Source organism: Rutilus rutilus, assembly GCF_951802725.1.
Source record: "Rutilus rutilus genome assembly, chromosome: 8".
Lineage (NCBI taxonomy): Eukaryota > Metazoa > Chordata > Actinopteri > Cypriniformes > Leuciscidae > Rutilus > Rutilus rutilus.
In genome coordinates, this window is record NC_140222.1 from 35,882,441 (window position 1) to 35,907,247 (window position 24,807).

The following is a 24,807-nucleotide window of genomic DNA, read 5'->3' on the forward strand; positions in this document are numbered from 1 at the left end:
GACGATTCTATTTTACTTTTTAGGGGGACATATAAGTATAATTTATAATAAATGTTTAAAGGAGCAGTAAATGGACCGAACGGTTCTCAAATTTTCAAGACAAATTAATTATATATGTACTAGTTGAATGTTTAATTAACTCATTGCTTTACTTTAGTATCATATCTAGTTCGTCCATAACGTTACCCCTATTTTGTAAAGTTAGATTAGTCCGCCGTGGAAGAGATTGGGCGCCAAGACAGCTGCTGTAGAATAAACTCTTGATATTATTGTATTGTTTCGTTTATTTATATTCCCTTTTTCATTTTTATTACATTTTTCTTTATTTCACAGAAAAGTATGGGAGCCCATTTCCACCACATAAGAAAACAACTATTGATTATGATCCATAGACTAGTTGATCGTACAGTTACAGTAATGACATACAAAGTCAAAATTATGACATTCAAAGTCATAAGTGTGACATACTAAGTCGGTATTATTACATACAAGTCTACATTAGGCATGAACAGTCATAATTATGGTAAAGAATTCAACCTTTCTACTTTTTAATCTCATAATTATGATTTAGTCATAATTATGACGTAATAATTTCGACTTTTATCTCATATTATGACACTTTTAATTTCATAATTCCGATTTAGAAGCTGTTATATATTTATAGCTGAGTAGCTGTCACATGAATATGAAATCATTCAAAATATTTCTTTCACACAAAGCTTTCCTGCATAACTGAACTGCAGCACACAATTAATTCTGGGTTACTTACTACACTGAGTATTTCTCTCAAAATAGTATGATAATGAAATGGTGATCATTATTTTAGAATGATCTGATCCAGATTATTCTTATTATATTATTATCCACATTATTTACATTATATTTACATTAATATCCAGTCAGTCTACACAGAAGAACAGAATCCAAACTGCTTCTCGTCTGATCTGGATCTGGATTCAGTCAGATTTGGTTTGTGTTCCTGCGTGCAGAACTTTTATGAAGCCAAAAGTCTATTTTTTTCGTCTTTTTTTCCAAATAGTGGGTGAGTAATTTGCGCTATATTTTAATATTGCATCACAAGAGCTTTTATTGCAAATGATTTTTGTTGAGGAAAATGTTTTTAAGGCGCCAAAACTACTTTCGACGTGCATCTTAAATGTGGACTGAAATAGGCCTAAATTTGCCTTATTTTTTTGTGTGGTGTGAAAAGGGGCTTATGTTCCACTAAAAGGTATATTTTAGTAGGCTATATACAGTATATATCTATACTGATGCAGTATTTATCACAGCAGAGGTCACTGTTGTGTCTTTTTTTTTTTTACTATGGCTCCTTAAAGGGTTCACTCACTCTACTCTCACCAAAGCTTACACTACTCCTACATATATGTCATGCATCGGGTCAGAGGTCACTCTTCGTCCGGAACTCGACTCGCGTACGGCCGTTACCGGAAGCCAGTGATTATAGTTTATAAATCTATAAAAAATTATATTTTTCTTACAAAAACGCATCGCTTCGCTTCAGAAGGCCTTTATTATCTGCCTGGAGTCATATGGATTACTTTTATGATGGATGGATGCATTTTTTTGAGCTTCAAAAACTCTGGAACTATTCAATGCCATTACAAAGCTTGGAAGAGCCAGGATATTACTTAATATAATTTCGATTGTGTTTGGCTGAAATAATAAAGTCATATAGTACACCTAGGATGGCTTGAGGGTGAGTAAATTATGGGATAATTTTCATTTTTGGGTGAACTAACCCTTTAAAGTTCATATTTTTTCATGAGGGTATTTTAGCCCTATCTGTCAGTATAATAACAATTGCATAGGGTGGTATATTGTTCCTTTCATGACAAAAGCATGTTTCTGTGAATTACTGTTGACTTTCCCCATGCAGGTGAAAAAGACGTACTGTTACATTTATTAAAAATGTATTATAGTATATTTTTATTGTACTAAAAACATACTCAAGTACATTTTTAATACATTTAATAGTACGTCTTTTTCACCTGGCACTGGTTTTGGGGGAATATCTGCAGAATGTGTTTAAAACGTATGTAGAGGAATGTAACTCATACCTGCTGGTAATAAGCCAACACCATGAACAAAATGTACACTGTAAAAACGTTTATTAACAGATCCACAATTCATAAAAAAGAAACTGTTTAAAAAAAAAACAATAATTTAATTTGCCCATTGGCGCTGTTGATAGACAGAACATCATCAAGCTAAGGCAGGTATTGCAGTGTAATCATTGTGCAGTGGTTTTCTCTAAGGCAAAAAAATCAAAAAGCTACCACTGTCTTCCATGATTTTCTTTTTTTTTAATATGAAAACCTTTTTATTCCCTGTGATAGTCCATTGCTTTGTTCTGTTCGTCCTTTTATTTTTCAAGTACACTGAGACTGCAGTGAGTCGGCAGCCATTTTAAGGCAGCGCAGTTATTGGACTCAGTTTGAACTGGTGAACCGATGGTTGGATGGGCATTGGTGTCAGGAAGGAGGTAGGGAAGGTGAAAACCGAGGACTTGAAGCTCTCAGTTTCGAGTGTGAAGTCACCACTAAAGAAGGTGGGCGTCTCCTGAGCGGCAGGAGTGATGGATGGAGGCGTGGAAGAAACCACCTCCGACTCGAACTGCAGTAGTTGACCCATGAAGCTAAAATTGGGCGAGATTATGGCACGCCGCTTTCGGATGACCTCAAAAGCCTGCTCCAGCTGCAACCGTTGGGTTTTCATGATGTACGCCATGCAGATGGTGGGAGAACGAGAGATTCCAGCCTCGCAGTGGACCAGCACTTTACCTCCCTTTTCTTTCACACGTTCTGTGGAGAGAAAAGAACATGAATTCATTATGAAAGCTCTTGAAATAACACCATGGTTTTTTTTTAAGTCAAGCTTCAAGTCAGACTTTATTTTTTTTAAAGTTACTACTGCAGTTACTGTTTTCAAACAAGATTTCCAAATCAAGCCACTCATCTGCCACGCAAGCAACTAAGCCACGCCCCAAACATATGGCCATTGGTTGAGCCAGTGTTGCTATGCTGGGCTGGTTAGAACACTCAAACAAACAACTCATTGGCTACATCTGGAATCGCATACTTCCCTACTATATAGTAGGCGAAAAACAATATGTGACCAAAGAAGTATCACAGTACTCATAAAAGAGTAGGCAAAAAATACCCGGATGACCTACTCTTTCCTGCGAGATTCTGAAGTGTGCATTCGATGGACACTTTACTATCCCATGAGGCCTCGGGAGAGGATTTATGAATGGCAGTGAAGGGACATAACGAATGTAACGAAAACGAATGTAGTACGTCCAGATTACATTCATACTATATAGAACGTACTTTTACGCAGCGGTTTGGCGGACAAAATGTTCAGACTTTTTGGGGAAAACCACCTATTTTGAGTATATCTGAGCATATTTGTTAGCACGATGGAGTAAAATAATCATCTGGTTATCTTTTCACAGTTATTTTCTGATATATACAGTCCATTATCGCTCTTCTAACTCATTTCCTCCCTGACCCTTTTTTATCATAATGTCATATCAGTTTCATTTCCACCTCGAAGGTTCTGACTCATAAAGCCATATATTCACACACTCACACCATTAAAGCATAGATTGCGTATTTCTTTGTAATTCAATACTGATACCAGACTTATTTCTCTCAACGACACACACACACACACAGGGAAGTGTTGCGCGTGTTCATGCGAGATCCCTCGCTGCAGGTCTCTTTAAAGCAAAACCTGCTGGTGTGAATCACGCCTGAAGCCCATCTGGAGCGGAGCGGGGCCGAGCTGTGGGCGTCATAATGACTATCACACTCGCTAATGCGCCTAAATATTACCACACACTCATTAGCCGACGCTTTCCATGGATTATTCTTTCATTTCACTGCTATCGCTTTCCTGCGAGAGACCAAATGATAGCGTATTATTGTCTATATTCAGGTAAATGTAAAAGAAATGTTGCTATATGATGACTGCAATATGAATACAGATCACACAGGGAGCTTTAGTCTCACAAAACCAACGTGTAGAGTATATTTCACCCCAACATCAAAATGAACAAAAAATGTATATTTATATTTATAGTGTATATTTATATTTTACATCAAGAAAATTAGGCTTATTTTAAAACCACTAAGATATTTTGTATTGTGTCGAATATTTCCCTCATTACTGTAATGCCTTCCGACAATTGATTTTTATAATTATTACAATGCAGTAAAAAAACCTGTAATAACATGATTTTTTTAATTCAAATCAGCATAAATGAAAGACGGTCTAGCAATCATTACAATTATGCATATTATATAATGATATTATTTTTTACTGTTTTAAGTACAATTTAGGTAGGCTATATCATTTAATATATTATACATGGTGAACCATGTTTTTGACAGGTTGAGAATCACCCATACATCGCCTTAAAGTCCCCATGAAATCAAAACGGGCAATTCTTGTTTTTATATTATAAATGTTTTATCATTATTCATTATCATCATTATTTTTTGAATTCATGCGCCCTCATAATCTTCAATCAAAATATCTTCTCCTCCCTCTTTCAGCGACATCTCTTTTCTTCTCTGATGATGCGTTTACTGGCGCGAGGGCGGGGCTACCTGTCACTCACATGAGATCAACCAATAGCAGACCACAACCATCCAACCAATTCCCAATAGGCAAAATCAAGTCCCGTCCTACATTTTTTCTTGTTCGAGAACATGTTTTCTACTCGTTTATACGTCACAAAGGGAAGGAAAGACTATAGCAACTTCCATTTCAGACTTTAAATGCTGTCAAATCATTGTGTAAACACATTTACCTGATAATAAAGCAGTGCACAACCTTCAAAACACATTTCAGTCCATTTATATAGAACACACACACACACACCTATAACAAATAATCATCGACTCATCCACTGACACACTGGCCACGCCTATGATACGAAAGATCTTGGATTAGTCTAACCCGTGACTCACAGTGACGCGTCCATTTATCACTGTACATGTTTCATCTTATTTGTTTCTGCATGAGTTGCTCTTAATTGCATTTCCCAGAACACAAGTTTATCAAGGAATTTGTAGGTGTAAGTAAAGGGACTCAGGTCAGATTATGGAAATTATGTGTTAGTGAGGCAGAGGAAGTCTTATTTTTAAACGACCTGAAATAAGCTGTCCTATCTATAGGTCAGTGCTGAGTTCTGGGAATGGTTTTACGTGTGACGTTTACATAACAGTAAAGATGTTGACTCTCTCTCTCTCTCTCTCTCACTCTCTCTCTCTCTCTATATATATATATAAATAAAATAGTACATATACAATATTTACCAATAAAATCTATGGCTTCCTGGAAGTGTGAGCTGATGTCTGCCGTGTGACTGTCCTCCACCGGGATCCATTTGTAGTCGAACTGTCCTTTGGCAGGCCGAGAGTCCCTGCGTGAGACGTTCAGCAGCGCTGTTATGCGGAGGTCACTGAGATAGTCCTGTCTACAGGCGTGATATGCACTGCCCAGGTACAGGAAAGGCAAGATCTCCACCGGCCGGCCCTGAACAATGACAATAAAACACAGATATCAGAACTCTGACTCTCAGGGAAGACCAACAGGTGGTGCACAGGCACTGTTTGAATTGCATGAGCAAAGGTCAGACATAAAAGGACCTCAGATGTCCACTGGGTGTCTTTGAAACTTTGACTCTTGGGTATAGACGGATGGTTGTCAACAGCCATAATAACCTCACATGTATATGTGTTATATATTATATAAAGCATTATCTTTCACAACATGGCCTGTTCTTTGTATTCCGAGGGGGAGTTGTTGCAGAAATTCCCACAGTTTAGGGGAAGTGGTTTCGGTGGAAGTGGGTTAAAATGAGGAAACAACAGTTTGCTTTCTTCTCTCTTACCTGATCATAGTCTGGTTTGTGGTGAGAAGCCAATTTGTCACAGTGACTGCTGACGCCTCTCTCGCTTTTGTCTTCACTCAGGTCCACAGACTTGGTTTCAGTGCAAAGCTCGGGGTAATGGGAATGGAAGTTCTCGTAGCCTCCTGCAATGAGAAATGCGCAGTTATTATGAGTGTTCAAGGATTGTTGAGTCGTTCGCCTTATCAAGAGCTCCTCGTGTAGCAGATCAAGCTGATCAGAGTGTGAGAGGCAAAAAGCAAATCCCACTAACAAAGGGAGCGTGAACGGATGTTCATGAGCTCTTTTCATTCTTCAAAATCTCCCAGTTGCTGCACATTGTTTAATAGGCCAATTAGAAAATCCGAGTACGTTTGAATCACTGGACGGAGTAATAATATGGTATGGTATAGCTATAAATATTAATGTATTGGTTCTCATACTTCCCTCTCTGACTCATCCGTCCTTTGACGCACAACTAGAATTTAGCTCTTGAAAACCAGACAAAAGCTTGATCTGCTATATCAAACTACCTATTAATTCAACAGCATAACAGTGAATGTTGAACTTAAATGTAAAATTATAAGTGTTGTATGATAATATAGCCTATATAATAAAAATGTATCATTTAAATTTCACATTCACTTTCATCATTATTTATTGTATATAATTTTACTATATAAATATATATGTAGGCCTAATTCTTTATTTACTTTTAGAATGTCAAGATTCTAAATTGATTTATTTGATCTAAAACCTTTAATTTGAATCAGAAATGACATTATATATATACCTATAGACATTTATAGGCTATATATACTCGTGTATATATATATGTGTGTATGTGTGTGTGTGTGTGTGTGTGTGTATATATATATATATAGGATCCAAAAAGTACATAGCCTATTAGTTTCGGTATTAAAATGTAATTATATCCGTACAATTCAGAGCATATTTAAGAATTATACAATTTTTTTTTTTTTTTTTTGACATCGTCAGTCTAAATGTATACATAACAATTAAATTAAAGTTTAAAATATTTTAACACGTCCTCTTGAGAAAACTTTAAACAAAACAGTCGAACCATCGAACATTCTTCACTCACCTTTAAGGAAGCAGATGCTCGCGGTACTCGCCAAGTGCGACAACGAATTAATGACAATCTGAGCGATACTTTCTTTCTTCAGTTTTTGTAAATGAGGTGTGCGGTCATCCAGAGCCACGACCGCGGAGATGCTGCCCTCCCGGAGCCGAAGCAAAGCTTCTTCGTCCGGAATGACGAACTGTAGCGGTACCGGACCGCCGCGGGACCTCCGGACCACCACCGAATTCAAGTTGACATTGACGGATCCTCTGATGCTCGAGCTGGAGAAGGAGAAGTACGGTCTACAGTCCACAATAAGACAACTTCCACTCTCCTTCCGTATGATCTTCCTCAGGCGTCGGCAGTCTATGCTGGAGACCTTCATGTTGAAGCGATAAAGTGAAATGTGGAGGACCGCTTTTATTTGGGATGCGGATGTTACAGGGGTGTAGGTTGCCTACTAAACCCTGCTTACTGTGCCTGAGTCTACATTTCCTCCAAGGGGATTCCGTCGGATCGGTTTTATATGAATGAACCTCCGGCGCTTGACGTCACGAACCATATATGGACACACCGACACGGGAGCGCGCCTACGTTCTGTTGACTAAACCCGCCCTTAGTCGAAAGTGTGATAGAAGCGAATCCTGAACATTTATCATCAGTTCATCACGGCACTTCTCCACACATTGTGTCATTTTCTTGTAATTCCAATCCCTTTTCCTCTAAATATCCTTGAAAATATTTAAAAGCGGTCAGCCGTGTGGTGGGCTTATGGCCCTATCACATAAATAACTAACTAGACCTTAAAAAAGGAGCCTATATGATCTATAAATTATGACAACATATGTTTTTACATTGCTTTAACTCATCAAAATAAGTTAAGCAATTTTTTACTTTTTAAATAAATGTTTTTTTTTTAATTAATTTTTTTAAAGCTAATTTATTTGCAATTTAAGTTTAAATGACTTAAACATCCAAGTTGATTGTACTTAAAAATTTAAGGCAGCAACATTTTTTTTTACAGTGACTAACTTTAGCGATATGTATAGCGTCCACACTGTAAAAAGTGATCAGTTGAATTAACTTTACAAATGTGAGTAAACCCGTTGCCTTAAAATTATTAGCCAAATGAAACTTCAAGTTATGTGAACTTGACAATTCCACAACTTAATTTTAGTTTATTTACTTAAAGGAGAACTCCGGTCAATTTTAACATTGAGCAAATTTTTTTGTACATTTGGAGTGCTGTCAGTACAGAGAACAACGACAAAAATCGGTGTTGCCTACACCGTGTTATCCTCGTTTTAAAATTTGCACCCTGTTGACTTCAATGGGGCAAGTTTTAAACCTGCTTTTAGCCTCTTAACATCCTTGATGTGTCATTACAAGTGCACAGGTCATGTGAGTGATTCCTTCGGAGTGAACGCGGGTGAATCTGACTGCAGTAGATGTGAAAGAAATATATAAAAAATTATGTTAATTCAGCCAGCGCTCATACCTGTATTTACATCCTGTTTTCGGTCGAAGTCCACAGTAATCGATTGCCGAGTTCACGGGTATGTGCGCTGGCTGAATAAACATAATTTGTATTCATATCTTTCACATCTACTGCAGTCAGATTCACCCGCGTTCACTCCGAAGGAATCACTCACATGACCTGTGCACTTGTAATGACACATCAAGGATGTTAAGAGGCTAAAAGCAGGTTTAAAACTTGCCCCATTGAAGTCAACAGGGTGCAAATTTTAAAAAGATGATAACACGGTGTAGGCAACACTGATTTTTGTCGTTGTTCTCTGTATTGACAGCACTCCAAATGTACAAAAAAATGAGCTCAATGTTAAAATTGACCGGAGTTCTCCTTTAATAATTTTAAGGCAGTGGGTTTCTCACTTTTTTTGATCAGTTGACAGTGTAATGACAACGTTTTGTTTGTTCCATCTGCCGCTCGAGCTCTTTAAAACAGGATGGATTCTGATTGGCTGATTATCGTTCATTAGCTGGGAATAAATCGTTCTGAAAGTGATTCGGCCGATATCGTTCTTCTGTGTCTTTATTGTTATATAGTTGTGGTCAGGGCCGGCGATTGCTATAGGCGAACTAGGCGGTTGCCTAGGGCGACAAATGTGTTGGGGGCGCGGACGCACTCTAGTGTCGCCCTATCTACTTCCCATATTAATCATAAAATTAGAACGAAACGTGAAATAAAACATGTTTATTAAACATGATCAAAGGGCAAAGGGCGCCCCCTCAACCACACGTTTAATTACTTGTCAACCTGATTATTAGATTGAATTTATGATTTTTGTCGACCATTTCTGGATTGGCGGGGGGCGGGAGGGTTGCGTTACGTTACGTTAGGGAAGTGCTCAGCTGCTGGCGCGTTGATCGAAAATGAAGCGGTCTAAACCTCTGGTGCACAGGGACGAAAACGGAGAAAGGAAGAAGATAAAAAATAAAGCTCAGTATAGAGTAAGTCTTCTCATCTTAGCTATTAAGGTGTCCAATGAAATAAATTTACTTAGTATTGTAGCCTACATCACCTAATATTGGACGTTTCATTGCTGTCACTAAGCTATAACGTTAGTTTGCTAGCTATAGTTACTTTGAAGGTGAATAGAAATGGCAGAAACAACTGTTAATATTTTATTATTTGAGATAGAACTAAAAGAACTTAAATATTTTAATTTTGTAGTGGACATACATTATCCATAATAGCACATTTGTTTGTAGAAGGAATAGTTAAACCAGTTTAATGGTCATAATTTGCTTAAATTAATCCAATTTGGTAAATATCCTTGAACATTCTTTGTAGAATTTGTGAAACAATTTACAGTTGATTCTTCAAGTCATAATTTGCTTGTTGAAGTGTTGGAGTGACTATTAGAGCATTTTTGTTTGTTCATCAATGAACATTCTTTGTAGCATTTTTGTATGTGCAATTTATTAGAGTGTATCATTTAAGTAATATTTTGCTTGTTGAAGTGTTGGAGTGACTACAGGTGAAACTCGAAAAATTAGAATATCGTGCAAAAGTTCATTTATTTCAATTATTCAACTTATAAGGTGAAACTAATATATTATATAGACTCATTACATGCAAAGTGAGATATTTCACTTTGGGGGGGGGGGGGGGGGGGGGGGGGGGGGGGTGTGCAAAAACTCAATCTTGCCTAGGGCAACCAAAGGGCTAGAGCCGGCCCTGGTTGTGGTGTGGACATCCAGTATTTTCAAAGAATTAGAAGATTGATAAAACGTTATGGTTATAGTTATCGTCGTGGTGTAAATTGCCCTTAACAATAACTATTAGCATCCAAACCAGCGCACAATATCGTTCTGTCTATTATAAGCGTGCGCTGCAGTTTAGTCTTCAGCTCTTTAAAGCAGAATGATTCTGATAAAAAATATAAAAAAAAATCGTTCCAACATTCAATTATTATTCTTTGTCGTTATCGTTACAGTTGTGGGGTGGACTTTCCTATAATGCTTATCGTTATAGTTATCGTCCTTTTCGGGGCTTTATTGGTTGCATTTGTATTTGATCTCTACCAGTTTGTGTATATACACTAAATCAAGTATCAAAACAGACATCAATACAGTGAAAAACATTTTCTTGGCAGCGCAGGTGAATGGCAAATTACACGTAATAAACTTCCGCTTCACTCTATCCACCTGGCCTATATTCGTTCTTCATAATCCCACACTAATGCGATTATACATCACCAGCCAAAGAAATATACAACAGACCTTTGTTTTCACTCACTGTGTACATGTACACTGCATCAGATTACGCAACATAAGCAAAATATTGTTTTATTACCTTATGAGTAATGGTTTTCACGGTACGAGGGCCCAACATTTCCCAGAATGCATCCCACAGTGAGGAGAGAGAGAGAGTGTGTGTGTGTGTGTGTGTGTGTGTGTGTGTGTGTGTGTTTGTGTGTGACAGGAAGAGCAGGCAGTTGGAGGATTACTGTGGCAGGCCGTCACCCATATGGCCCTGTGTAATCTCTCGGCTGATGACATCACAGTGTGTTGGGGTAACACACGGCCGCTCTCCCTCACACTCGAAAATGAATGGCAATAAAGGCTGAGAGGCAAAAATTACGAGTAATTGCATGTAACTGTGCGTGTACATGAGTGAGTGTGTGTTAAATGAGGAGGATCAATAGAGTCTGAATTCACTGAAACTGGATTGTCTGTGTTTTATTATTATAGTTTATATATATATATGGCCGACTGCCATCAGCACTGATCCTCAACCCGTCTCCATACCGGCGTGATGAATCTGATCTTCAACCAGATGGAACTGGATAATATTCTGAATGCTTTGATCCAATCTGACTTCTGACCTGTAATGCTGCCTGAATCATAATCATACACTGTTCGTTTGTTGGCCAGAGGAGAACTGGCCCCCCCGACTGTGCCTGGTTTCTCCCAAGGTTTTTTTCTCCGTTCTGTCACCTGATGGAGTTTTGGTTCCTTGCCACTGTCGCCTTTGGCTTTTGGCTTTTGGCTTGCTTATAGTTGGGGACATTTCATATTCACCAATATTATTGATCTACCTGCATTGACACCATTATATGAGAACTGAACTGAGCTGGACGATGACATCACTATTTTCTCCAGAGCGGCTATATATATATATATATGAACTAAATGAACAAAATTAATAACTTTTTTTTTCAACAGAAATGAACAATCACTGAATTTACTTAAGCTGGACTATGACGCCATTTTCTTCTAGATCTTGCTTTAAAACAATCTGTTTTGTAAAAAGCGCAATATAAATAAAGGTGACTTGAGTATGAGATAAAAAGTCCATATTATGAGATAAAGTTGAAATTGACATACTAAGTCACATTTGTGAGATAAAAAAGTCAACATTACAATATACTAAGTCATAATTATGAGACATGCTAAGGCATAATTATGAAATTCTAAGTTATATGAGATTACATTTGAGATTAAAGTTGAAATTATGACATACTACGTCATTTTGTCATTATGACATAAAATGTCATAATTATGAGATAAAGTCTAAATTATGACATATTAAGTCATAATTGTGAGATAGTCAAAATTATGACATACTAAGTCATCATTTTGTCATTCTGACATGAAATGTCAGAATTATGAGATAACGTTGAAATTGTGACATACTAAGTCATATTTGTGAAATAAAGTCAAAATTACGACATACTAAGTCATAATTATCAGATAAATTCATTCTTATGAGACATACTAAGTCATTTATGAAATTTTAAGATATATGAGATTAAAAAATAACATTATGAATTACATAATTTAGAATTTTGAAATGTCAGAATTATGAAATAAAGTTGAAATTGTCATTTTTGTCATTCAAAAGTCATTTTTGTGAGATAAAGTCAAAATGATGTCATCATAACTAAGTCAATTATGAAATACTAAGTTATATTATAAGATTTAAAAAAATGAAATTATGACAGAAAGTCGAAATTATGAGATAAAGTTGAAGTTACGACAAGTCATAATTATGAGATAAAGTCGAAATTGACATACTAAGTCATTTTTGTGAGATACTCAAAATTACGACACGTCAACTATGAAATACTAAGTTATATCATGAGATTTAAAAAACTGAAAGTATGACAGAAAGTCAAAATTATGAGATAAAGTAGACATACTGAGTCATAATTATGAGACAAAGGTCAAAATTATGAGATAAAAAGTCGAATAGATGAATTTCTATGTCATAATTACGATTCAAATATAGTTGTAATTCAAAATACCATGGTAAATTATTGTACCATGTAAGGGTCTGTCTCATTTTAGAAGGCCCTGACACAACATTCCTGTACATTGATTATCTTCTCCCTGTGTGAGTCATTCCCTTTCTTCCCTATTCTATCCACAGCATGAGTGTGTGCGTGTATAAAATGCCTTCCTGATGTATGCACGTTGTAGGATAAAAAAAAAAAAAAATCACAATGGGACCCACATGAGTTTTGTGCTCTAGACACAGATGCAGGTGCTTCCTGGAGTCCTGACAGAAATTCCTCGCTGACCGATGCATTTCTTAATATATACTGTCAATGATGTACCATGCAGCGCACACACACTCTTCCGTCATGGCTCTTTGCCATTAAGAGGCTTCACACTAATCTAATATAAAGGGCACCTGGTATAAGCCTCGCCCCCAGACTGATGATGATGGCGATGATGATGATGATGATGATGATGATGATGTTGACATTGGTAAATATTCCTAGACTCACAGCTGTGTGCCGGTAATACAGTGGGTCACATTATGACACACGCAGTAAACCATGCATCTTAGCTGATCAATAACAGACACTCAAGAATAGTCGGAGATGAAAAAGCAGAGGCGTTAAAAGACTTTCTGAACATGGAAACGTTCCAGGAGCTTGAGCTAGCGTTCCAGGAACACCACGTTATACATTTTTTCAACTAAAACGGCATGTAGCTTTTAATGCCTCATATGTTTGAAATTTCGCACATTGCGTCAGGTCAAACCGAAACCTTTGAATTTATGTAACAATGTTCACTGCCAAACAATCATGTTCATTTGTGTTTCTTAAAGTAGGGCTCATTCCTAAAGCACACACACACACACACACACACACAGGCCTGAGTCACACAACACACCCCTCTGACTGTATTACTGATCATTCTAATGTTTCAGTGCTACAGGGCATGGAAAAATAAATATATATATATATATACATATAAATGTACCTCGCCTTCTCTATTCAGAAGAACAAAGCGGCTCTAAGTCAGGAGCAGTAAAAATAGCACAGACTCCAGGTGCTCGCAGGCGCTGTCTGATCTTGAACGAGAAGCCACATCGCGGTCTGCGCCTCAGCATGTGTCTATTTTCTGTCACATGTGAGGGAAATGTTCAGTTTACAGACAGACTTTGAAAGCTGTGTCTTCTCACATGGATTTAGGTGGACAGTTTCAGAATTACTTTATTATTATTTAGACATACCCAGTAGCTCTGTTTTAAGAGCTAGTTAGCTAACAGGGAACATTCTCATAACTTATGGCTAACATTCTGGCAAGGTTGTAAACCACTAACCGTTAACCGTTGCGTTTGAATGTTAGCAAAACCTAACATCTTTTTATCAGCTGTGTAGACAGCATTTTTAGGGAATAACATCATGATGCAAAGGATTTTGCAACAACATCCTAAGATACCGTGTTTTGGCATCATTTTGAAGCACTACGTACGTCATTCACAGAGAATGGAAAATGTGTTCAAGATGGCGGACAAGTCCAAAGAAATGTTGAGTGTAAATCTGCGTATATTTTATTAATTACCGGGAAAGTATTTATAAAATATCCAAATGTACTATTTTGGACCAAATCGACTCAATATTTGATATATATTTTTGTGCTTATTAGTGTTGTGATGTTAGCTTAGCAACATCCTAACATCAAACTCTATTGCTAAAAATATAGCTAAAGTCTTTCTCTCAGTCAGGATCTCTCTGTGTCTGAGTGAGGGAGGGTGGAAAATGACTGGCCGCTGTAAATGGATCGACGTCAAGATGAGTAAGTGGCGCAAACTCAACCTCCACCTCAGTTGAGAAGATGCAGTCACAAGATTCTTCACAGGCTCTCACTAATATTCCTTCATTAAGGCCAAGAGCTGGATCATATAAGTCAGAATAAGAGCTTCAGTTGTTTATTATTACATGCACAAGCAGATGACCATAAGTAACGGTTTAAGAATGAACCATGAGTCAGCCAGCAGAGCTTAAGAATTACATATAATCAGATCACGTTGTTGTGAGTGTATGGCACAGTGGGTCAAGTCGGTGTCAACAGTGGAGAACTGTGTCTTGTTATGTCGCAATTAAAATAATAGTTCACATAACCTAAATGAAAATTCTGTCATTTACCTTCATGTTGTTCCAAACCTGTATGACTTTATTTGAGCTTTATTTGAATTAAGACCATTTTAAAGTAAACCTTTGCACTCAATTTAAGGCAACACATTTTTTTATTATTATTCATACCTAAACAACTGCTGAGAGCAAGAGTGGAGGGAAAGAATTTGAGGCAAGTAAATTTTGGTCTGATCATCAAACAAAGTTATCGTATGGCCTAGAATCGAATGGTCTGGACCACTTTAATAATACTTTTAATCTCAACAGCCATTTTGCTTTTGGGATCTGTTCGACCCGGAAACTGTGGTCGTTGTTGCATGCTAACGTTGTTGCATGCTAACATCAAACTCTACTGGATTCAGTTGTGTTTGGAGCACAGAGTTGCTGACTTTGACTGATGGAACATATGTACATTATAGCATTATATTTCAATCAATACCAAAAAGTATTTCAAGACTTAAAACGAGACCTTAGAATAGATCCTCATTGTTGTTTCTGTATTCCCCCACTTCAACCTTCTATTTAAGTCCATTCTTTTGTTTACGCGGAAGCACATTCTCATACCTTATTGTAAATGTATGAGCATCTGAGACAATCATCTAGATGCAGATGACAAAGACATTCAGCTGGAAAGTTTCGAGGGTTCCAGGGGTTTCCCTGCATGAGCAAACTCTAGATGTGAAAAACACCCTATTGTTCTACCTGGTATGAACTTATTGTCCAGTTTCAATGTGATGACAGCTGTTCTCATTACAGACATACTGACCTCAGACACTTGGATTGTCACGTTTATATTCACTTGTCTAGAAAGCCAGTATTACCAATTTCACTTAAAACAGAATTATTGGTCATTCACTGTTGAATTGACTTATTTAATCAGCAATCCGATTAAAGTCGGCACAAAGCGGAATTTGCGATCTTTTCTTCCCTATTGTGACATTTATATATTCTCGAACAAGAACAAATGTAGGACAGGACTTGATTTTGTCCATTGGGAATTGGTTGCATGGTTGTGGTTTGCTATTGGTCGATCTCATGTGAGTGACAGGTAGCCCCGCCCTCGAGCCAGTTAACGCATCATCAGAGAAGAGAAGAGATGTCGCTGCTAGAGCGAGGGGAGTTATTTAGACTAAAGATTGTGAGGGCGCATAAATAATAATAAATAAATAAATAATTAATTTGAACGGATTATTCATTTATAATAAATGCTGCAATAGCCTATTCCATAAAATAAAAATAAGAATGGTCCATGATGATTTCATGGTGACAATAAATACTTAATTTCTTCGTTAGCCTGTTATTTTACTACCTACAGTTGCGATAGAAAGCACCCAGCTATACGATTTTGATGATTCTGGCACAGATGAAGCTGATTCAGTCTTTTGTTTCCTCCTCGTCCGTCTCTGCAGGTCACTGCCTTTAATTCTAGCTGAGTGGATTTGGCTTTCTGACTCCCACACATACGGGAGGGGGGAAGAGAAAGAGGAAACACAGGGAAAATGAGAGGCCGAGGGATTTTTTGGATTTCGGATCTCACCCCATGCCGCGGGAGATTGCTGCAGGCCAGGGCTGAACGGTCCTCCTACTTTCTCCACCCTGGAAGACCCTTAATTATGACAACCATTTACAATCCTTCATGAAATGTTTTCACAGGGAATGACGCTTCTTGAAGGAATGTTTGGGGCTCAATTCAAGTTAAGCCGTATTGACAGCATCCGTGTCGTGTTTTCATTTACCACAGAACCTATTTCATCGTTTCACTCTCAAGTCATGTTTACAGTATAGGCTAATGTATGTACAATGAAAGTCAGTGGGGCACAACACTGCAGTCAAATGACTTTTGAAATACGTTTTGAAAGTATATACCAACATAATTCTACAGTATACATGTGTTAGCATGAGACTATGACGATACAAATGTTTACTAGCAAAGTTATAGCCACTTCTCAACTATATTTAAATAACCATTTAAAGCCAGAAAACCTGCTACAATGTGCAAAATTATACCAGAAATGGCAAAGTTGTGTTTGCATGGTAGCGATGGACAGTAGCATCGCTAAAAATAGTAAAGCTATTAGTATTATTTCTATTTAGTTATTTCACAGTAGTGAGGTGGTAGAATTAGCGTTTTAGCATTGTTGATGATGTGTTTTACCTCGTGTCTTCAACAAATTACAATATTGTAATGTTTTTATACCTCTTCCGGAGATGATGTCTACCAAATAGGCATTTCATCAACCTGCCTCTATTTTTACTATCATATATGAAAAAAATTATGAAGTTGCTTCCATGTAGCAAGATACTTTTGCTACATACAGCTCGAACTGGAACTAGCTACTTTGTTAAAGTGTAACTTTCAGCTTATCTAAAGAGCCGTTTACATGACACCGTTTTCAACTAAAAACGGAAAACTTTGACCGCTTGTCCGATCATTTACACGAAAACGGTGCAAACTTTTGAAATCGTTATCATTATCGTTATCGTCTCTTTGTAAACTACAAATCCAGTGACATCATGCGCATGCGTATTAAGTGTTCAGTCTATATAGGCGCGTAGTGTTTCTTTACAAAGTGAGATCGCCATCTACTGGCCTGGCATGAATAATACAACCATTTTAGTCGTTTTCACGGATCCATGTTATCGGGATGGTTTTGACAACATTGTCATTTGTACAAAGAAAACAATTTTTCAGTTTTTTCTACATCATTGTTGTGTAAACATGCCCTAAGATACTTTTTAGTTAGTAGCTTAGCTAGCTAATCTGAATACTTTGCTCAATACCGTTGTTATGTTCAAAATAACCAAACGTTCATCCGCCCGGAAGAGTAGTCCCACCACTAAGCTACTTTTGCTAAAGTTGTCAGCTAATCCTAGCTAATTTTTATTAGTAACTTAGCTGAATAGCTTGCCCAATAACAAACATTCATCCGCCCAGAAAAGTAGTTCCACCACTTGGATAATAAGACAACTATACACACATTTTTGTATTGTAGAATGAATATTTCTGCTTTTCAAGCCTTCAGAAAGTCTTTCCCCATAGCCTTCTATTGTAAGCGCATTACCGTAACCATGAATTTTAGTTATTTTGACATGCCGAGGGACAAGATGCCACAGATGCCGACGATAGTGTTTTGAACTTGTTTTGAACCCGGAACATATGCAAGTTTCTGTGTATTTTTAGAAAGCCTGATATGGATTGTATACTTCATATATTTGCGGTTGGCATCCCACATCCCTATATTCACTGGAGAGCGAAATGAAGCGAATGACTCATTTTTCTATATTCTTGATCTGAGATCCCTTTGGGAGGGAAGGAGGGATGAAGAATCAGAGGAAGGAGAGCTTGAGTGGGTGTTGTGGAGAAAGGCAAAGGCAACAGACGAGTGACATCTCTTAGCTGGAGGTTTTCTCCCCTCCTCTGAGGCAGAATCTAAAAATATCGTAACCTAGTGCCTTCATTAGACCAGACAGGGTTCTCCATACTCAAACACACTCTTCGCCCACAACGTGCGATACAGTTTTACCAAACACAACATACATCGACCATTACCTACATGAGATGAAGAGAAAAGGATGGTTGCTCGTCTGCATGTCCTTGCTATGACTCACCGTGTGTGTGATAAGCGCGTGGGCGCACACATGTGTGTTTATGTGCGAGTGTGTCTGGATGTGTTTCTGGGTGACGATAACATTCTTCAAGACGAGTTTGGTGGCTCTGACAAACTGTAAAACTCTCGAATGTGTGTCACAGAGAAAAACATTAATTACGCTGTGACAGGCTGTGTGTGTGGTGATTTCAAACCATAGGGAATAATATTGAATAACTGGAGTGGGCTCATTTTTGAACACTCTTAAGAAAAGCATGTATGAATAAGGCACAATTTTGAATTACTCACCGCATTGTGTTGCGTTTTAGGTTTGAAGGGAATTGTCCTTAAGCTTAACAGAAATGTTACTGGTAATTTTCTGCTACATGGACATTATCTGTTTTTCTACTGAATTTAGTTTTACTGTGTATTCTTGCTTTAAAATACTATATATTTAACACACACATAATCTATCTATCTATCTATCTATCTATCTATCTATCTATCTATCTATCTATCTATCTATCTATCTATCTATACTGTATATATATATATATATACACTGTATATACACATGTACATATACATACACACACATGCATATAATGTATATAGATAGATACATACGTACATACAGACAGACAGACACAGTATAAATATATTTTATTATTCAAAAAAAATGTATACACAAGTAGCATTACATTTTATAAAAGGTAAATTTTCCACAGCAAATTTTCTGCTTTTCTGAATATAATTATCAATTTAACCACACACACACACACACACACACACACACACACACACACACACACACACACACACACACACACACAAAAAAACTTTTGCCAGGCGTTTGCATTATTGTCTATTTAACATAACTAGAAATTTCTGTAGGTCAAATTAAGCTTGATCAATGATTTTAATTAAAACTAACTTTATGTATATATATTTTGTATGAGGATCTTTTGGGCTTGAGGTGAGTCATTTATTTGTTTGTTTGTTTTTATGTATTCCTCCATTTATTTATTCATACTGTATTTTTTTTACATTACATTAACTCATCAAACTAATTCAAGCAACTTTTCAACAATTCAACTTTTTTTAAAGTTATACTTAAAGGGTTAGTTCACCCAAAAATGAAAATTATGTCATTAATGACTCACCCTCATGTCGTTCCAAGCCCGTAAGACCTCCGTTCATCTTCGGAACACAGTTTAAGATATTTTTGATTTAGTCCGAGAGCTTTCTGTCCGGTTCTGTACGGTATACTGTCCATGTCCAGAAAGGTAATAAAGACATCATCAAAGTAGTCCATGTGACTACAGTGGCTCAATCTTAAGTTTATAAAGCGACGAGAATACTTTTTGTGCGCAAAAAGTAAACAAAAATAACGACTTTATTCCACTATTCATTTCCTTCTCTCTGGGCCTCGAGTGAGTTCACGTAGTGTAAATACGTCACACGCATCACACACATGACCAGCGTTGGCCAATAGTGAGCCTACATATGACGTACAACGAAGAAGCGCTGCGCTATTACACTACGTGAACTCACTCGAGGCCCAGAGAGAAGGAAGTGAATAGTGGAATAAAGTCGTTATTTTTGTTTACTTTTTGCGAACAAAAAGTATTCTCGTCGCTTGATAAACTTAAGATTGAGCCACTGTAGTCACATGGACAGTATACCGTACATACATTTTCAATGGGGGGACAGAAAGCTCTCGGACTAAATCAAAAATATCTTAAACTGTGTTCCGAAGATGAACGGAGGTCTTACGGTACGTTCACACGGGGCGTGAGCGTCAACGCTTCCCATTGACTTTGAATGGGTGACGTCAAGCGTTGCCGAAAAGAATTGTGGATCCGTCGGCGGCGCTTCACTGGCGTTGCTCGCGGCAGAAGTTGAGAATTTTTCAACTTCTGCCGCGAGCAACGCCAGTGAAGCGCCGCAGACGGAAGCGTCAGCCAATAGGATCGCTCTATGCAAATACAGTAGCCAGGCGGCAGCCAATCACGTTCATCCTGTTCAAGAGCAGCAAACTGAGGATACATTTTAAATTTCATTGGCTGACGCTGCTATGACCATGGCGTCAGTGCCAAACTTCAGCCACGCCTTCCGTCAAGCGTTGACGCTGACGCCCCGTGTGAACGTACCGTTACGGGCTTGGAACGACATGAGGGTGAGTCATTAATGACATCATTTTCATTTTTGGGTGAACTAACCCTTTAAGAAAAAGGCAGCAACTGAACCGATGCTATAGTTTAAGTTGAGAACTGAAGTTGAGGTAGAACTTAACTTTTTAAGTTGAAATAGGTGGGATTATTTTTTACAGTCCCCAATCAGCTAAATAACTATTTGTGTTCAAGAGAATGAAAATCAGGTGTAAAAGAAGGTTTTTAAATATATATATATATTTTTTTTTTACTGAACTCTTCCTTTAATAAATGAAAATCGTAAGTCAAATGGACCCACTTAAAATAGCCTTTTTAGTGCAGTTTGTGGTGCTCAAGTCGTGTATGATTATATAACCGTATTATTGTTTTGGTGCTAATTAATATCACAGGACAGCACTGTCTGAAAATGCCAGATGAACAGTCTCGGTGCAGACAGACCCGTTGAGTGGGAGGATTGCTGGTGAAGTGCTAAAATCCGCCATCTTATTAAAACTGTGCAAGTATGATTACAATGAGTCAACCACTTAAAAGTAAATACCAAACCTGAGTCACACAATCTATATGAGTAAAGCACCACTGGAACAATGAAGCGGGGTGTTTGAGACCTGATAGGCCTGTCGTATACACAAGTACCCCCCTCATTTATAGAGAATTTATTTTTACAATATACACCATGGTGTGTTTGACCATACTGTTTTTGCAGGATTTGAATAATTCTTCTGGAAGTACCATGCAGATGACTCATGAGACTGTCGAAACGCAAACACACACACACACACACACACACACACACACACACTTAAAAACACATCCACAGGCTATTTGAAGATTCGTTTCTCTGAAACAAAGGGTGCTGACGTACGATAACTCTTGAGATATTCAAATCTCAAAAATGCAAAGGGGAAGTTGTATTAATAGTATTGTATATAATACCAAACATATATCAGATATAAATCTGTACAATAATTGATCATAATTTGTTTGTAGCAACCATACGTTAACTATAGGCTATTTGTGGCAAACCATATAAACATCTCGAATAGCTCAATGATTTTTGATGTGCAGAAACAGAAACTGATGATACTACTGTAGATTTTGATAAAGGATATCTGTGAATTCCCGTCATTTTATTAACACTTCCTAATTTTTAAATGTCGAGAACAAATGTTGATGATCCATTTTTGGCATTTGGTTTGAGGAGTTTCAATGACAGGCTCTGTCCTCACACACAATGAGGCAGAAACAACCTTCGTTTCTCCCTCAGTATCACTTTCAAGATCAAAATGGGGATGTGGATATGAAAACTAACCACAAACACGCTCTCTCACAGTCCAGAAACGGCTGCCGGCGGCCGATGGGGGTTGGTTTGGTGCGTCAGTCACAGATGTGTGCCCATGTGAATTTATTTCTGGTCAGATTCTGTGACACTGCACCTGTGTTACTTCCCTTTAAAAGAAAGAATCCTGTATATATGACAGTATAGAAATTACAGAAACATTACAACATGCAGTCAGTGGGTGCCCTGAACTCTTGTTACGTATAAGTTTCGGAACAATACTCTTCAAATATAGGGGTTATTCTAGTCTTTTTTTATTTCTCATTTTGTACAAAGTCAAACTATATATATATATATAGGTTTTGAATGTGTTCATACTTTCTTTGTATGTCATCCTGGCCTAAAATTATATCTGCACAACTTGGCATTATCACAAATAAAACAACTGACTCCAAGCAAAACCGCAATATGCTTACAAAATCACTTTTGGCCACTACTGTATGGTTACTGCTCGTTAGCGCAAATATCTAATCAGCCAATCACATGCCAGCAACTGCGTGCGGACATGGTCAAGACGATCTGCTGAAGTTCAAACCGAGCATCAGAATGGAGAAGAAAGGTGATTTCAATGACTGAATGTGGCCTGGTTGTTGATGCCAGACGGGCTGGTCTGAGTATTTCAGAAACTGCTGATCTACTGGGGTTTTCATGCACAACCATCTCTAGGGTTTACAGAGAATGGTCAGAATAAGAGTGAATATAAATATCCAGTGGGTGGCAGTTCTGTGGGTGAAAATGCCTTGTTGATGCCAGAGGTCAGAGGACAAATACCAGACTGGTTCTGCTGACAGAAAGGCAACATTAACTCAAATAACCACTTGTTAAAAATGAGGACTGCAGAAGAGCGTCTCTCAATGAAACACATGTCAAACCTTAAGGCATACAGGCCACAGCAGCAGAAGACACACACCTAGATGCTCTGAGAAGAGGAAACTGAGGATACAATGCTCAAACTCACCAAAACTAGACAATGAAAGATTGGAAAAACGTTGCCTGGTCTGATGAGTGTTGATTTCTGCTGCAACATTCAGATGGTAGAGTCCGAGTATGGTGTAGACAACATGAAAGCATGGATCCATCCTGCCTTGTATCAACGGTTCAGGCTGCTGGTGGTGGTGTAATCAAGTTTCAAGTTTGGTTTATTTATAGCACCATTAAAACAGCAGCAGCTGACCAATGTGCTTTACAACATCGGATTAAATAAACTCATCAACTCACTCATTTTCTTGGCACACTTTGGGCCTCTTAGTACCAACTGAGCATCGTTTAAACACCACAGTCTACCTGAGTATTGTTGCAGACCATGTCCGTTGCTTTATGACCACAGTGTATCATCTTCTGATGGATACTTCCAGCAGGATAATGTCACAAAGCTCAACCTCAAAAAACTCAAACTGGCTTCTTGAACATGACAATGAGTTCACTAAACTCAAACGGCCTCCACAGTCACCAGAATCCAAAAGAGCAGCTTTGGGATGTGCTGGAACGGGAGATTAACATCATGGATGAGCAGCCGACAAATCTGCAGCAGCTCAGTGATGCTATTCATGGACCAGAATCAATATGGTTTCCAGCACCTTGTTGAATCTGTGCCATGAAGAATTAAGGAAGTTCTGAAGGCAAAAAGGGGTCCAACCCGATACTAGCAAGGTGTACTTAATAAAGTGGCCAGTGAGTGTATAATAAACAGAATATTTGTTTATTTGGGTAGTGGCTACTCGTCCTGGGCTCCCAAAAAGTAAAAATACAAACTACATTAATCAACAGCAATAAAATTCAAGTCAATAAAACACATCATATAAGTGTCAGGGTTATGTTTAGTTTTCATTGTGTTTTGGTTTCGTTTTCATTGTTCCCTGTCACTGTTTTCCTGAGGTCTTGTAAGTTGGATTAGGGTTAGGGTTAGGGTTAGGGTTATATTGATGTGGATTCGTTTCTATATATTATATTAGTGTATATATATTAGTGTTGTCATATTTATTAATCACGATTAATTGCATCTAACATAAAAGTTTGTAAATACACACACACACACACACACACATATAAATATGTAATATGCACATTTTTCACTAATCATACAAGATTTTAGTTTCAGATGTCTATAATGTTGCTACATTGACATATAAATGAATTGCTTTAATTCAAGTCAAACTAATTCTTTAATATGACTAAATCATCCTGATTGCATTGTGTTACAACAATGAAAGTACTTTCAGAAGCTCTGTACACTTCACTTTCACAGTGTGTTTTACCGTTGGGCAACTGACTGAGGACGGTTTGTGCATGTAAGTTCATGTAGCGAACAGCGGGATGATTCGGAGCAAGTGGGGGAGCCGTTTCCTGTGGGCCGTTTCCTCTTCCTGTCTCTCTGAGTGACAAAGACCAGGGGGGGGGGGTTGGCTCTTCCTGTTTAACAGGAAATGGGAACAGCTCTCAGCAGATCTAGACTGGCAACGAGGGGCTGCTATGCGAAACCAGGCATCAGAAACAATGCACATCCTCAAGGCATGTAAACAACGCTGGCCCATCCCATACCTCGAGGACTCAACAAAAACAGAGATCGTTTTAACTGTACATGACATTCTACTGGTCATGTCACACTTTGTGGATATCTTGCACAAAATAGGTTGCGTGATTATAAAAGGGGGAGTCCACCCACACTTTCCATTAAGAGTGAGAATGAAACCAGCGTGGCGTAAAACCCCCATTCCACTGCATGGGTGCGCAGGGTGGGGCTGAGGTGTGTCTGTGAGTGGTTATTACTAATGAACCACTGACTAATCTTCTCATCTGTTGCTCGAAGTG

General features: G+C 37.9%; 1 protein-coding gene across 1 annotated transcript; it reads right to left on the minus strand.

The window, feature by feature from the left end:
* Window positions 1–2,112: 2,112 nt before the first annotated feature.
* dusp5 (dual specificity phosphatase 5) lies at window positions 2,113–7,536 on the minus strand. Its single transcript, XM_084416151.1, has 4 exons — window positions 7,026–7,536; window positions 5,924–6,066; window positions 5,346–5,565; window positions 2,113–2,822 (listed from the first exon to the last, which is right to left on the minus strand). The coding sequence occupies exons 1-4, from the start codon at window positions 7,387–7,389 to the stop codon at window positions 2,428–2,430; spliced, it is 1,122 nt and encodes a 373-aa protein (XP_084272277.1). The 5' UTR covers window positions 7,390–7,536; the 3' UTR covers window positions 2,113–2,427.
* Window positions 7,537–24,807: the final 17,271 nt, after the last annotated feature.

Bases quoted from the DNA above. Each gene is read 5' to 3' on its own strand.
- dusp5 (XM_084416151.1), bottom strand. From the start codon at position 7,389: ATGAAGGTCTCCAGCATAGACTGCCGACGCCTGAGGAAGATCATACGG. The intron at 5,566-5,923 runs GTAAGAGAGAAG...GTCATTGTTCAG, and splicing joins ACAAACCAGACTATGATCAG to GGCCGGCCGGTGGAGATCTT. The intron at 2,823-5,345 runs GTAAATATTGTA...TTCTCTCCACAG, and splicing joins GGAAGCCATAGATTTTATTG to AACGTGTGAAAGAAAAGGGA.